The sequence below is a fragment of the Pseudonaja textilis genome, chromosome 2 (genome assembly GCF_049901715.1).
Source record: "Pseudonaja textilis isolate UNSWEBS1 chromosome 2, rPseTex1.2, whole genome shotgun sequence".
Lineage (NCBI taxonomy): Eukaryota > Metazoa > Chordata > Lepidosauria > Squamata > Elapidae > Pseudonaja > Pseudonaja textilis.
Window position 1 is genome coordinate 225,771,878 of NC_141991.1, and position 15,971 is coordinate 225,787,848.

Consider the following 15,971-nt stretch of genomic DNA (forward strand, 5'->3'; position numbering starts at 1 on the left):
ACTTGGAACTGAACCCAGAAGGATAATTCTTCCAACACACCCTAAAATCTACACCTCTGATAATTTTTCTTTAGGAAAGCATGATTTATCTGAACAAAAACTCTCCCCCCAGATCTCTCCAACAGATCTGATTTCTGGTTTCTTCCCTTGCCTGGCTCAGAACGTGCTAAAAGTTCACCTGGAACAGAAGCACGGAACACTTTTGAACACCCCGAAGCCTGCCTTCCAGAAAGAAACCCCTCCACCCACCCCCCGAAAAAGAAAGCCGCCAGATTACAACGAGTCGTCGGCTCCGAAGTGTTTTCTCTCTTCCAAACGAGCGAGCCGCAAAAGAGGCAAGAGAAGTTCGCTTTCGTGGGAGGGGGCGGCTTTGAGCCGTGTGAGTGGACCGCGCGAGCAGCGGGGCACGAGCGTAGCTGCGGATTTGGGGAGCGGGGAGGGGGCGTCATCACTGCGCACTCCTCGCCTCCCTGGCAGAGATCCAGTAACCATGGGTTACCCTATCAGTCAGGGGACCCGCTGCCTCCCCTCTCTGCCAAAGCTCTATAAAAGGGACCCGGTCCGGGAAAGCCGGCGAGGAGGCAGCCCCGGAGAAGGCACCGCTCCCGTCGCTGCTACCCAGTCTCCTCACGCCTCGGCGCAAAGGCTGCCCCGGACATGGCTGTCGGATTTCGGTGCTGCCAGCTCGCCTTGATCTTCTGGGCCGCCCTCGGCGGGGAAAGCAAGTTCTTGGAGGTGAGCGAAGAGCGGACGTCTCGCTGCCCCCCCCCCCTCATCCCCGTTCTCCGTCCGGACCCCTTCCAACGCCGAAGGGCCCCACTGTACTCGCGCGCTCCCCTTTGGCCATCTTTGAATCAGAATAGAGCTGGAAGGGACCTTGGAGGTCATCTAGTCCAACTCCCCCCGTTTAAGCAGGAGAGCCTTATATATGCCCTCCCCGTTGCGCCAAGAGCCTTGTGGGGGGGGGGGGCCCTTCCGCGACCCCCGCTCGGAGCTCTTCTCTGTCTTTTGTGTCTCCAAGGGGCGGCAGAACACCTTCGCGGACGGGACGGCCCTGCTCTTCAACCAGGAGCTGAAAAGGCAACTCTCCGGCGAGCAGATCTACCGACGGGCGCTGCGTGAGTTTCTTTTCCGGAGGCGGGCGGGCGGGTGTTGCGGCGAAGTTGCGGCCGAGCTCGGGTGGACGGGAAGAGAGCGGGCACCCGCGGAGGAGAGTTGTGTTTAGTAGCCAGCTGGAGCTGCGGGAAGGGAGTAGAGGGGTTCGCGGAAGAGGTGGGAAGGGAAGAAGCCGGTCGGTATGGCGGCACGGTAGATCAGGGGTCCCCAAAACTTGGCGACTTTAAGACTTGTGGACTTCAACTCCCAGAATTCTGGGAGTTGAAGTCCACAAGCTTTGCTGGCTGGAGAATTCTGGGAGTTGAAGTCCACAAGTCTTAAAGTTGCCAAGTTTGGAGAGCCGGGTCTGGAGCCCGAAAACTTTCTGAGAGCAACCAATGCTTTGCCTTCTGTGGCATTCCACTTCCTGCACTGTGTTTCTGTTGCCAACGTTGCCCTGGAAAGTGGGGAATCAGAATATACTTTTTGTGGGGTATCATGAATATTGCCAAAATAATGTCCCAAAGGTGCTTTTTCAAGAGACAACTGGACGGTCTTTTTCTTTAAAGACGTTTCGCGTGAAGATGAAGCTGCTTGGATGAAGTTGCTTTTCAGCTGAAGAAGCTTCTTAGATGAGAAGCAAAACGTCTTCAAAAAAAAACAAAAAACCAGACTGTCCAGTTGCCTCTTGAAAAAGCACCTTTGGGACAACCATGACCTGGATGACTGAGAATCTCCATGGACATTGCCAAAATAAGTTTTGAATAAGTGATTTCAGAGGCAGATAATGTGAATGCTCTTGGAACTGCCAACTAGAAAGAAGGAAAAGTTTATAGTGGTTTTATTCAGCTGGCTGGCTGGGGAATACCAGAGGATGCTTGTGACTGAGAGTGTAGTCCATCCTCTCCAATCGGATGTCTTTTGGATTGCAGCTGGAGAACATTGATAACATCTGAAACTAGACAAGAAAAAATACAATTTTGTCGTTTTCTTTTCAGCTGGGTTTCCACCAGTGGTGGAAGAGGGTGCAGTAGAAGAGGAGATATGATAGGAGAAAAAGTTGTGGTGGAATACAGATAGTGGTAGCAATCTGTACTGGGTGCCTAAAGGAAGGAAAAGAATGGCCCTGCATAATTTTACGTTGTCTCGCTTGTGGGCTGGGAATGGTTCCAGCTTCCTAGGAGATATCAGTTGGTACTTTGAAGTTGAGAGGTGATACCTTTAAATATGTTTTCATGCGTGGTCTTCTTCCTCATGACTAAACACACGCCAATGCTGAACCCTGTGTACTGGGACAGATTCCAAAACTTGCCCCTAATCCTGTGTTCAAATTAAGAGCAAGAGACTCCTTCCTTGGAGCAAAATTCCAAGCTATCTTTCCCCAGATGCCCTATGTAGGTATGGGATTTCAGTCCTCCAAATGTCTGCACTATTCAGCTGCAAGGCTCTAAGATGGAGAAGGATGCCAGAAGCAATGCTTTTCAGGAAGGATTGTGGCAAGGATCTGAGAGGATCTCCATGTCCTATGCCAAGTATGAAATGGCAATGAAGCATAAAGGGTACTTCCATTCCTAGCCCAATATCTTTGTTTAGCAGTGCAACAAGAAAGGAAGCAGTTGGCATAAGGGGAAAAATATAGAAAACACGGGATACAGAATATGATGAGTTGCAAGAGAAAAAGATTGCAGAAATGTAGTGAAAAGCTTCACTGGCTATTAACTCTAAGAGCTGTGGTGGTGGTGCAGTGGTTAGAATGAAGTACTGCAGGCTAATTGTGCTGACTGCTGATTGCTAGCAGTTCGATTCTCACTGGCTCAAGGTTGACTTAACCTTCCATCCTTCCAAGGTGGGTAAAATGAGGACCCAAATTCTAGGGGACAATATGCTGATTCTGTAAATTGCTTAGAGAGGATTGTAAACATTGTGAAGCGGTGTATAAGTGTGCTTGCTATTGCTGTTATGCCATGTAGCCAAATATAGTCCACTCTCATGGGTGTGTTTGTTAGTTATCCAATGGCTCATCTCTGTTGACATTCCCTCTGTTACTCTACAACACCTCTGTTTCATCCTTTTAACTGGCATCTCAGGGATTAAACAGAGACACTAATACATGCAAAATTTACACATAATACTAAATCACAATATAATTTGTGTGGTTTGGGCTTGATGTATTACATGAATATGCCATTGTAGTTTGTATATCACATTTTATGGCTTAGCACATTGCCCAAACCCAGCTAATTGTGGAGTGTAGCAGTTATGATTAAGCAAACCATGGCTTACCATAATGTATGAATCCACTCTATCGCTGATACATGGTACTTTTCCCATGTCTGTTTTTCATGAGTAACAAAATACAGACTTTAAAATCTTCTTGAAAAGAGAAGGAAAGAAAGTATAAAGCTTGCCTGTTACCTATTTTGGGACTTTATCTACTGGTACTTTCTATGGCACAAAAAACCACTGAGCAATTTCTGCATTCTGATGTGTTCTCACCGTGTCACCTTCATCCCATTCCCAGCCCACAAGTGAGATAAGCTTAAGCCATCTTCTTTACTTCATGTTAAAGTAATGCTTTTTTTTTCTCTTTTGCCTATCCTGTCTTGGTTTGGAAAATCCAATTATTTCGGCTGGATGTCAGGTACTTGCAGTGATTTGAAATAAAGGTAAAAGGAAGTAGGAAATGAATCAGCAGTGGAGATAGCATTGGCAGCATTATCTGCAAGACCCTTTCTTACACTTTTCTGACGTCAGCAGCCTTGCAAGCTCCACCCCATTAGTATGTGAATATGATATAAATAATGCATATATAAAAAGGGCTGGAGTTTGCAGTGCAAGGCTGCTTTCATCCTCCTTCTCACTTGAATGCTACAAGGATGGATGGGAAGGAGTTCAGCTCAGAAGTGGGTTTATGACCTCTACTTTCCGTATTATTGTTTATTGTAATAAAAGCAGAACAAGAATGTAAGGAAAAGAAACTTACTCCCGTTTCTTTCATGAAGAACAGGACAGCCACAGTTCAAATCTCATATGGCTTTAAGCTACGATTTTCTTGCTGGCCTTCTCCACTTATACAGGGAAATAATTGTAGAGTTATTTTTGGAAAACTTATCCAGAGCAGCCCACCAAGCACTCTCAAAAATGCTGTATAAATGCTATGCCAATTTGCACATTGTGCAGATACATTTATAATTATACATCCTTTTGAGAAGAAATCACATCCAAGGAAGTTGGAAGATCCAAACTTGATGGCACATCATTCAATCAGTCAGTCATTTCTAAGATGTAAATTCAATATTTTTCCTTCCCATCCCCCTCAGTTCTCCTCTGAGCCAGGAGGAGCCTGTGAGCTTGGGTTTCAGGAATTGAGAAGAATCACTTTGTTTTTGAATGATAGTCAAAAGCTGACATCAGTTGCACCTTTGGGTAATAAACACTTTTAGCCCCCAATTGCCATTTTAAGAGTCTGAGTAGTTAAGCTCAGAGCTGTAGAATTTGGATTTTCTTGTTTTTCTATCTTGCTTTTTGGTAGCGTCAGGCTCAGTGTAAGAAAAACCCAAAAGCTTTTGCACATTCTTTTATGTCATCTTAATTAATCTTAATAAAGGCATAATAGGAGCTTAGACTTTTGTTTCCTGATAATGGACAGGAAATACAGATTAATGTGCTCCCCTGACTCTCCTCCCATGAATTTTCAAACCCACATGGAGAAGGAGGGAAGGGAAGGGTTTTGGCTGATGAGATTTTAAAATGACATTAAAAACTAGGAAGAAGGCGAGGGAAGAGAATAATTTTGAATCTGGTGTCCTCATGACTGGGGTAAAGCTGGGATTTGGTTTTTTTGTTTTTTGAGATTTGCAAAGGTAGCAATTGGGAGAGTAATATGGTTCTATACATGTTCTCCATTTGTTTCTAGATTTGAGTGCTTTTTTTTAAGGCTTACAATACAGTTTTTGTATGTTTATTGCATCCAAATGGCAGAAATTTGTCTCACCAGTTTTGGAGCATAATTAAGCAATCTGGGAACTATCTAACCTGACTAGATTTCTTTCTAGGATTTCTTTCTGAACTCTTCTATAGCTTTTTGTGCCAGGGATTGAATGTAGAATCTTCTTAAAAATTAAATTGTATACTGAGAATGATGGCCTTTATCAAAAAAGGGATGTTTGCATATAATCAGCATATTTGTGAGTTAGATTTATCTTGTTTTTAGTAAAAACTTGTAAAAGCATCTTGACCTAGGAATTATTTAGCTGCTGGCTTCTCCTTTATAATAAGAGCTTAAAATTATTCTGTTACTCGTTTTTATATTGTGTGATTTTTTTGAAGATTACATATGCATTATTTTTAAGATTGTTAAAAGCTGGGATTCTTTCAATAACGTCAAATAGATGATTGTCATTCATTTTGCATTCCCTCTTCAATATTCCCTGCCCTTGAATCTGACATGTGAAAAGAGATTTCTCCCCTAAGAAAAAGGAATTGACTTGCTTCTATTCTCGTCTGCAGGATGTCTTGACATGCTAAGTATAGAAGGGCAGTTCACCTTCACCGCAGACCAACCCCAGATGCATTGTGCAACATTCTTCATAGGAGAATCAGACAAATTCATCAGCATAGATTTTGACTTTGTTAACATTGACTGTCAAGCTGGAGATTTCTTGAAGGTATGAGGTTGTCCGCAGATTGAGATTTTCTATATCAGACAGGGGTGAGGGAATGCACACCATAAATTAACTTTTCTTTTATAAAAAAAAACCAGGATATATTTGGCACTGCAAAGTCAGAAAAACAAAATAGAAGGTAATGCTTTAGATGTCACTCTTGAGGTACCCAAATCCCCCCTCTACAGTCTGCTTCTGATAGCCTTGCTACTTAGTACCATGAATTTTATTTTTGTTTATTCATTCCATTTACATCTTGTTTTCAAGGATACCCACAGTTTTCCTATTTTTCATTTTCTTTTAGCAGCAAACCTGGCAGGTAGACTAGCAGTTGTGGTAGAAAGTTAAATTCATCAGTTGTTGCCCAGCCCACAACTACTGTACCACAATGCCTTTCATGAGCTTGAGGTTCAGTAGGGAATATATTATTTTAATAATGAAATTAAGTATTTAAGTATGTAGAATTAAAATACTAACAAAACATTTTGGAACTTCTATAGGCAATAATGTAGAAATAAAGAAGGAAGCTGACAGCCCACAGAAAATATGGTTATGGGAAAGATACTATAAATTTATCATAATACTTTATACATTTGCCAGAGTTTAAAGTATTGCAAGAAACTTTGTTCTGTTGATACAATAGATGGAAAGTACTTGCTCTCCTTTGGCTGTTGTTACATTAGCATATTATCTGGAGAAATAATTGCATTTTCTAGGATAAAATGAAGCATAGGAAACCATCGTCTTTTAACCCAAAATATAACCCTGAAGTCCAATCTGTAGATCCTGTGAGGCCCCAAACCCAAGAGTCATATGTGAGTCTTCCAAACTGAGTTATTTATTGTTTCCACACCTAAAGACAGAATCTTGCCAAACTGAAGCTCTCTACTATCTGTATTTACCATATACTTCACCCTTTTTCTTTCAGACAAAATACTTGGACTGGGTTGTCTCTTTTTCCTTTGTGATGTGTCCCCTCCCTCCTGGGAATCCATTCCACTACATTCCTTCACAGATAACCACCATACACCATGCATTTGTTACTGGAAAATCAGTTGTCTGCCTTGTGTTTCAATGGAATTTATTAGTAACTCCTCAGAGAATATAATTAACATTCAGGTCAAAAACATTCTTTGATTTCATGTAATGTGAACATTTTAATTTCCTTATCTGGAATATGAAGAATTTCACACATATGTTTGAAGAACAAAGGGATGATTAGAACAAAAAGCAGTCATTTTTATTCACCTTTAAAAACATTAAGTGTAAAATTGCCATTCTGCAAAGCCAAGTGACAGTTGCATCATTTTTATCTCCAAGAATAACACTAGATTTCATTTGGGTCCTGGGAAAATTCAAAGAAAACATGATAGATGGCCATAGTTCAGAGTTTTGTTTCTCTGCCCGAGTCAGAAATCAGAATTAAATTGGTCAGTGAAAGATTTTCTGGAAGGTGGTAGGGCTGATAGCAAGTAATTTCACCATATTCTTTGTTGGTACTCAACATTTTGTGAGAGTGCTTAAAACATGGTTTCAACATTCCAAAAGTATTTTCTAGTTCCCAAGGTTTAGGGACCCCAACCAGAGTATATGCATAGTTGGCTGCTCAACTCAAGAATGCTTGGATCAGGAGCCCCGAGGGAAATGCATGGTCTTCTTGAGCTGAAGTGAAGCGAACCAGCATCTGAGTGACACTGCATATTGATTACTCCGCTTCAAGTTTAAATGTCAGGTTTAGAAATGTGTCTTTCATAATTAAGCCCAATTATGAAAACATTTGAAGTAGAAACTACAGAGAATGTCAAAGTAATTATTATGAAGTGATGACTTATAATAGATGTTAATGCCAAGTCATGGCATTGACTTGCAGATTGGTGAAATTCCTGGATTGGCATGAGATACAAGAGAAGTCCAAAGCCTACAAGGCATTCTTTCCATAATGAAAAGAGTCGGTCTCTTTTTACTTCATTAACTACTATTATACTCACTAAAAGGAATAATCTGAAAATGAGAACATGCATGTTCTTATACATATTTAATGTGATGCCAATAATACCATTAATATGAATAATAACAATCAGTCCAATTATGAACAATGTGTCTGGATTTAAAACTTAATGTGAAACATGATGAACAAAGAGTTTACAAATTGTCCTTTTGATTTTGGAGGCAGAATGTCTTCGGTCTGGAAATTGCAGTCTTGGTAAATATGGAAGGCACCAAGATGAGGAAATCTGATATAAATCCAAATTCTCTTCTATACTCCTACATCCCTCTAGGTTTTTGATGGCTGGATATTGAAGGGTGAGAAGTTTCCTAGCTCTTTGGATCACCCTCTCCCCACCTCTGAAAGATACAGAGATGTCTGTGAAGCTGGAGCTAGCCTGACCACCATCCGGTCATCTCAGAATGTTGCCATGATCTTCTTCAGGATTCAGGATGCAGGAAATGGATTCACATTAACAATAAAGCAGCAGCCTAATCTTTTCCGTAAGGTTGTTTTCATTTTATCTTCTGAAATGGCTGTGATTTCTGAGAAGAGGAACAATGTAGCCAAGCTCTGATCAAATAAACAGGAATAGTATAAATACTGATTCAGCAAAGGCTCAATCAGCTGGACTATGTTTTCTTACCCACAATGGAGGCATGCTGTTGCCCTCTCTAGAATTTTGACTTCCCAGTTTACTCTACCAGCCCTGGAATTTTCTGGGAATTTTCCATTCAAACACTATCCAAGTTCAGTTCTTTGTCTTTTTGTTTTCATTTTTAAGACAACCATGATTGGCTCAGGCAATGGTTCCCAACCTGTGGTCTGTGGACCCCTGGGGGATTTGTGATGTCATCACAAGGGGCCTGCGGAGGTTTGAAGAAATGTTATGATTTAAATATTGAGTTAAGGGGGTCCATGGACAGAAAAGATATTTAAAGGGTGAAGAAAAGAGAACCACTGGGCTAGGTGCTGCAGCTTAACTGGGCAAAGGTACTGACTGCTGGGCCATGATCAAATGACAGTGGGGGGCCATTATTCTGGCTGTTTAGGCATGATTTGGCACAGGCATTTAGAAATTGTTAAAGTCATTAAAAATAGAACTCTTTTCCCTGAAGGTAAAATAAGAGCATGCAAAGAGAAACTAAAGAGAATTTGGTTGAGTTGGGCAGCTATAGAAATTGAATAAATAAATACATATTTATGCCCATAAATGCTTTGACAAAAGCAGCAACAAAATGATTTCCCTGTCCTTCCTAAAATTAGATTGCTAAAATGAGGAAAGCTTAAAGTAAAGTACACTTACTTGCAAGATTCTGTTACTATAGCCACTTTCAATAAAAGTAGCTTTAGCCTTTATGTGGAGTTGATTTTGGGGTCTGGTCTTTTTCATAGGGTTGAGTGTGCCTTTATAAGATGAACTTACATTGCAAAAAAGAGTAGGCAAATTCACTGACTTTTTTAAAAAAATACATCCTTCCTCCTATCCTGCCAACATAGGAACAATTTGAGTTAGATGCTTTGATATTGAGAACTCTTAAGTATGAACACTGGAAGCTATTTGCCCTTCTGGGTTTTTTCCCCTACTACATGACATAGCATCTTCAATATTACTTCAATAAAATAGGCCAGTAAGCAATGGTTATTTTCTTTTGCTGCCGGTGTGATATTTACGACCCTAAATTGAAAAACACATGCCTGATTTTTTAATTAGAGACATTGCTGGAAGGCCTCAGCACAACTGATTAGCATCTTATCTGTGTTGGTGCCATGACCTCAGATAAAAAGTCTGCATTCCTTTTCAGTGAACAAATTGTGACTCAGTAATTCTGTATCTTCCCCCTGTACTAAAGCTTGCAATATCATCTCCCAGACTCCGAGGGGAAGGTTTACGATGATTGTTCCTCATCAGCATCGGAACTGCAGTTTTTCCATTATTTACCCAACATTGATAAAAATATCTGATCTTAGCCTGGGGCATTTGAAGGGCTTTCACTTGAAGGTGAGTTGTCAGTTTCTTCCTTATATATCTGTTACATTACAATTCAGCAAATTTGCTGCTAGTCCTTATGGCCACATCTTGCCTATTTTTCTATTCGTTCTCTGTCTCCTTATCTTTCTTTGATATTAACTCTGGAAGGCAGTACCCATCTGTGGATTTTGAAAATCCCATCCTCCTGTCCAGCACTGGTGATAAAAAAAGAACAAAATGTTTTCTGAACTATATTTTTGCCTAGGGGGAGATCTCTTAGTTTGACGTAGTATATGGCATAAACCCATAAAGTGGTTATTTGTTTTTGGCTTAGCATGATGTTAATCATCACTTATTCAAGCTAGGTTAAAACCCCAATGTCTGTCTGCCAAGGGGACAAGGACAGCCATCATTCACTACATTCTTGCTCCAAAAGCTTCCCATATTCGTGAATTCGGCATTTAGAACTCTTAAAGAGCTTCTTGAATTTTTATGTCCTCATGTGATATTTCATTTAACACTCATTTGCCCAATTTTTCTAGAAACTAGCAGTTCCTTTTATTCCCTTTTGTGTGGAAGAGTGAGTTGATTTTTGTTAGGATCTCTGGGAATGCGTGGAACCTGAATGAGAATCTTAGCACTGTCCCCTTGCTTGTAAAAGTGATCCCAAACGTTTTGGGTTCGGTGTGCAAAAACTTCAGAAAGTGCTTAACTTGACTCTGCTAGCCTGTCACTCCCATCCCAATCAAAAGAGAAACAATTCATAACAAAGAGTCTCTTTGGATAGTGAAATGGGTGGCATATCAATTTAAGACACCTATACTCTAAATACATAATTGTAAATATTTTTGACTCTTAGAAGAAAAAAAAGCCAATCTGAAGCAGCTCCAGATCACACAAAGGAGAATGGAAATAAGGAGAATGCTCTTCCATGCCTTTGCAGCCCCTGAGGAAAGTGGGAAAACACACCCTGTTGTCACTTATTTTTGGGAGGCTCCAGAGCAGAGACCTCTTCTGTGACTTCCAGAGGGTCCAAAGTCCAGGTGAGAGCACAACACATTCTTGTGCGGCTTCTGGGGGCTCTGAAAATCATGTGAGAACTTCCTGCATTTTTAGGGGGGGTTATGGAGGCCGCATGAGAAATGTAATGTGCTCTCACACAGCCTCCGGATCCTCTGGAAGTTGTGCAAGAGTCTCCTGAGCCCCCCAAAATTGTTTGAGAATATTCTTGTATGATTCTTGAAGGGTCCAGAGGCCCCTGAAGAGCAGGCTCCTCTCACATAACTTCCAGAGGGTTCAGAGGCTGCATTCTCAAGTGCCTCTAGGTTTGTCACCAAAAATGTTATGGCATGTCACTTGTGACATGCGTGCCATAGATTTGCTATCACCAGCTTATAGCAACCTTTGTGAATTCTCAGTATTTTGAGGCTGTGAAGATGATTGCAATTCTACTTTGAACTACTTTGGAAGAATTGAGAGAGAGCTCACTAATCAAAACTACAACACACTTGATTATTTTGCAATATATTATCTTATAAACCTCGTTTGCTAAAATAAACCTGCATTTTAAATTATCCATTTAACATGGTTTCATGTCTTTCTTTTCCTTGTGCGCAGAAACCAACTGCAGGTTGCAGGGGCACCGGAGATTTTATGGAGTTGCTGGGAGGAAATGGGTTAGACCCTTCTAAGATGCTTCCATTGGCTGATCTTTGCCATTCTTTCAGTGGCCCTGGTAATCTCTTGTGCTAATGCTTCTTGTTCAAATATTTCCTCAAAGTGATATGCCATATCTGCAGAATGCCAGCTAACTTTTAGAGGGCAGCAAAGAGGAAGGCTATACTTTGTTTTCTTTTAATAGACATCCAGATTTTGGCAGTCCAGGTATTGACACTATAGATATAAAAAAGATAATTATATGAACTGATTGCTTAGGATTTTCCAGCTTGCCAGTAAAAAAAATGACAAAGTGTATCAGCTTTTCTGATATTTATATGCATCCTAATTTATGCCATTGTGGTCTGTTTAATCAATCTCATGGCTTCAGATGCACTGCAACTACAACTCCCCAAAAACTTTTCCCAACAGATCTAAACAACAGTCAGAATGTGGAAGGTAATGCATTTTTTGCGTTAAGGAATTAAGGCTGTGCATCAAGGAATGACATGGTATTAATACTGTTTTTGGGCATTTTTCTTCTCATGACTGAGATTAATATAGAAGACTACCAATTTGTGTTAAACAAAAATAAGGTCTTATCGTGTGGAAAGAGTTTTGCTTAGCTGCCGACTCAAGCCCTAAGTAGTATCAAATCAGTCAATGTCATCATTGCTATGTGAAGATGGTTGCACAAACACCATAGAGCAAAGTGGGAAACTTGAAGGTACAAAGACTTTATGCAGTCCCCAACATCTCTTTTGCTATTCCATGCCTAACCCTGTCTAATCACAATTGCGAAATATTATTTGGTTCCTTTTTGAGTCAGAACACATGAAAAGATTGTAGCTTATTAGAAAGTAAGACCCACAGACATGCCATCTTCTGCAAACTCTGTCCACTATCTAGAAAAAACAAAAACACATTTCCATATACCCAAGTGTAGCCTCATTCTCCTTGTATTATTGCTCCCACCTATCGTGGCACTTGGGCCTCCTGAAAGTTTTCCTTCTCAATCTAGATCCAATTGCTCACTATAATGTATGCAACATGAAGACACAGGAAGACCTAGCCCATCTGAATACCCATACAGTAAGGTGTTTTTCCCTTCTATGCAGTTGGTGAGGTTTAGTCTTTTCTATCTGAGAGTTGTAAATGATGCTGAGTGTAAACTATTTTCCTTCAAGCAAACAAAAGCCTTCACAATCTTTTCAGTACCATTCACTGCCAGTTGTTTCTGCCTTTTTCTGCTCTTTTTGTAGTTACAATGAATGTTATCTTTCAGGAAATCAAGTACAATATAGCTCACATTATGAAATATTGTGTGCATTCTAATTTTGTTTAATGGGTGTTAATAAAGACAAATTAAACACATTTGATGTAAGGAAAGTGCCTCTAGATTTAGTACCTCGAGAATTATTCTTTTCAACCAGAGATCCTATAAAGAACAGTACACTGTTGTCATATTATATTAGTTAAATTGATTATACACTGATCTTACTGAGGTCAAAGGCAATGAATCCAGAATAGGAAAAATATTCAACCTTATTTTGAAGCCATTAATCAGTGTGAAGGCATTCTTTGATAGTGATTTGGTGTATTAATAAGCTTTTTCCTATCCTCTTTGCAATAATGTGCATTTTAATGTGGAAAGAAGATGCTTCATTAGAAATTGGCTAGTCTAGTAAAGAGAAGGACCAGGGGAGACATGATAGCGGTCCTTTAATATTTGAGGGGCTAGCACAGGGAGGAAGGGGTCAAGCTATTTTCTAAAGCGCCTGTAGGCCAGACAAGGAATAATGGATGGAAACTGAACAAGGAGAGATTTAACCTGGAAATAAGGATAAATTTTCTGACAGTGAGAACAATCAACCAATGGAAAAGCTTTCCCCCGGAAGTTGTGGGAGCGCCATCAGTTGAGACTTTCAAGAAGAGATTGGACTGCCATTTGTCAGAAATGGTGTAGGGTCTCCCGCTTGGGCGGGGGGTTGGACTAGATGACCTACAGGGTCCCTTCCAACTCTGATTATCTGTATCTGTAAATCACATGTCCATATATTCACTGCAGCATACAAACATCTAATCTTCATGCACTATTGTGCATGAAGATGGAAGTTGATTTTATTTATACACACAGATTATTTTTCCCTGTATAGAGGCAGTAGGGCATAAAGAAATGATATAGGCATACATTTTGAAAATCTGTACACAAGTCCTGCATATAAAAGTGCAATCCATTGAAGTTGTTTAATAATTACAGATTTTTTAAAGCAATTAAAATAAAATCTAAATTATTTCCCTTTGACTAGCTCAAATGAAGATTGGCTGTGACAACACTGTACTGAGATTAGTCTCAAGTGGAAAGCATATCAATCAAGTAACCTTTGAGTATTACCAGTTGGATCAATATGAACAGGAAAACAACAGCCTCAACGAATTTTGTCTTTCAAGCATTTGAAATATTGGACAAGTCCTCTTCCTAGAACGTATTAATTCTGAGCAGCTAAATTGGTGAAACACTTCTGCTGTCTGAGCACTTATCTTTTCAAGTGAAATCATTATTTCCATGAACATGATTAAAACAGTATTACTCATAGCATTTGCAATACATTGTCTTTTTCTTGTCTTTAGGAATATTGAATATATCAAAGACATGCAAATTTGTACAGATTCCAAAAGCTGTCTTTAGGTATACTTGCATCCATTGAATCCAAATATGGTATGTTGTTGCTGCATCAGGGTGCCTGTTTTGAGGGGCCATGAATGTTCAAATACATGCACAATTTTTTGAAATTATTTATTGTGCACGTACTTATTTTAGAACGTTGTTAAATTCAATTTGCAGTTTATCCTCTTTAGGTGTCAAATATTGAAAGACTCACATAAAGAAAAATGACATTACAATTTTATAAGAGAATATTACAGTGCATAAATTTAATTACCAGTTAATTTATTCACACAAATGTATATTCAGTTTTTAATAAAAATGTTAGCATGAAAAAAGATTTTGCTTTTATCAGTTTAAACATAATAAATACATTCATAGTATTGACAAAATTTAGTTGGACTGTTTTTTTTCTTGTGACTTTCCTCAGTTGGATTTCATTGTACTAGAAACAATTATACATTTAACTAAGAAGTTAATGAGAATGTTAAGTAAATTTATATATGATAAACTTTTATATCAGTTGTTCATTGGTAGAATTAGATTGGAGGATCAACATCCATGAATACATTTCTATTGCATTCATTCACTAAGGTAAGTTTTCAGAATTGGACTTAATTATTAATATTCTCCCACAATTTGATTCCTAATAATATACTTACCTAATATCTCCCCCCAAAACTATGAAACTTGTATAAAATATGAGCTTCCCTAAATCTACAGCTTGTCCACTTCTGGTTCAAGCATTCAAAAATCCATATTGAAGCTATACTCCTGATAGTTGAGTGAAAGATTGGAATATAAATGCAAACTTTTCCAAGAATTTTTAAAAAATGGATAGAATCCAGTGGGGGCTAAAGAGAAGAATATGACAAATATTCTAGACATATCTACATTCTTAATTGGGAAATAATGTGTTTTTATTAGAATATTGATGGTGTCAAGATGTCTCATGGGCTCTCCTCAAATTTGTTGGGGGGGCGGGGGGAATGGTACTATCTGTGGGGAAGACTTTTTAGAATTCTACCCTTGCCTTTCAGTGTGATTTATCTCAGGTGCTTTAACAAGAAATAGATCATGAAACCATCTGGGATGCTTCCCAACTGAACACTCCTTTGCTACTATTCATAAAGTATTGGCTGAATACTCCCACAGTCCAATTTTGCCTAATCGCAGCGTCACACATTATATGATCATAACCAAACAAAAAACAAGGTTTTTCATGTTGTGCTGATAGAATAATTAGCTGCATTCACACATCACCCCAAAATACTGTGCACCCTGAATTACTGGAATATAGGGAGTCAGGATTGGCACACAGCACTCAAAGGCTACCATTTATTCAAAAAGGAGACCCAAAAGAAAGGATAGAGAAGTCAAGCTATAGTAAGAAGAAATATATTCAAACAGATATTTAGGGAGAAGCCCAGAAACCTTGTAAGTCTTTGGGTAAGCCTAAAAGCAGGGAGAAACAAAAGCAATATGATTGTGGAAGTTTATGACAGATATCATTGGCAAGCAGAAGAAACAAGTGAAGCTTTTCTTCATAAGAGGATCAATTTTTCAAAAATTGCACATGCAAGAGTGGTAATGCGGGTTATCGATTATTCTAACATGCCTGGGTATCTAATTCTGTCAATAGATCCAATACATTTATTTTTTTCCTCTTGGTGACAATTTCTTAGAAAATAGAAGAGAACAAGGTATCCTGGGATTTATCTTAACTAAGAGGGAGGAACTGATTGATGGAGTGGGGTTGACCAGCACTTGAGGGGAAAATGATCATGCTCTCCTTTAATTTATAATATCCAGAGGACTAACAAGAATCTGACTTGCATACTAAATTTCAGAAGAATTCATTTTCAAAGAGAAGGTGGCAAGAAGCAATTGTTTCATTGTACTCTCTCCAGTCAGACATTTTTGGGAAAGTGT

The 15,971-nt window shown here is 39.4% G+C and overlaps 1 protein-coding gene across 1 annotated transcript; it reads left to right on the forward strand.

Moving 5' to 3' along the window:
• Positions 1–484: 484 nt before the first annotated feature.
• On the forward strand, positions 485–14,427 carry CRHBP (corticotropin releasing hormone binding protein). Its single transcript, XM_026714485.2, has 7 exons — positions 485–735; positions 1,022–1,118; positions 5,605–5,762; positions 8,039–8,249; positions 9,600–9,748; positions 11,336–11,453; positions 13,684–14,427. Exons 1-7 carry the CDS (start codon positions 658–660, stop codon positions 13,830–13,832), a joined length of 960 nt encoding a protein of 319 aa, XP_026570270.1. The 5' UTR covers positions 485–657; the 3' UTR covers positions 13,833–14,427.
• The last annotated feature ends 1,544 nt before the right edge of the window (positions 14,428–15,971 follow it).

Bases quoted from the DNA above. Each gene is read 5' to 3' on its own strand.
- CRHBP (XM_026714485.2), top strand. From the start codon at position 658: ATGGCTGTCGGATTTCGGTGCTGCCAGCTCGCCTTGATCTTCTGGGCC. The intron at 5,763-8,038 runs GTATGAGGTTGT...ACATCCCTCTAG, and splicing joins AAGCTGGAGATTTCTTGAAG to GTTTTTGATGGCTGGATATT. The intron at 11,454-13,683 runs GTAATCTCTTGT...CCCTTTGACTAG, and splicing joins CCATTCTTTCAGTGGCCCTG to CTCAAATGAAGATTGGCTGT.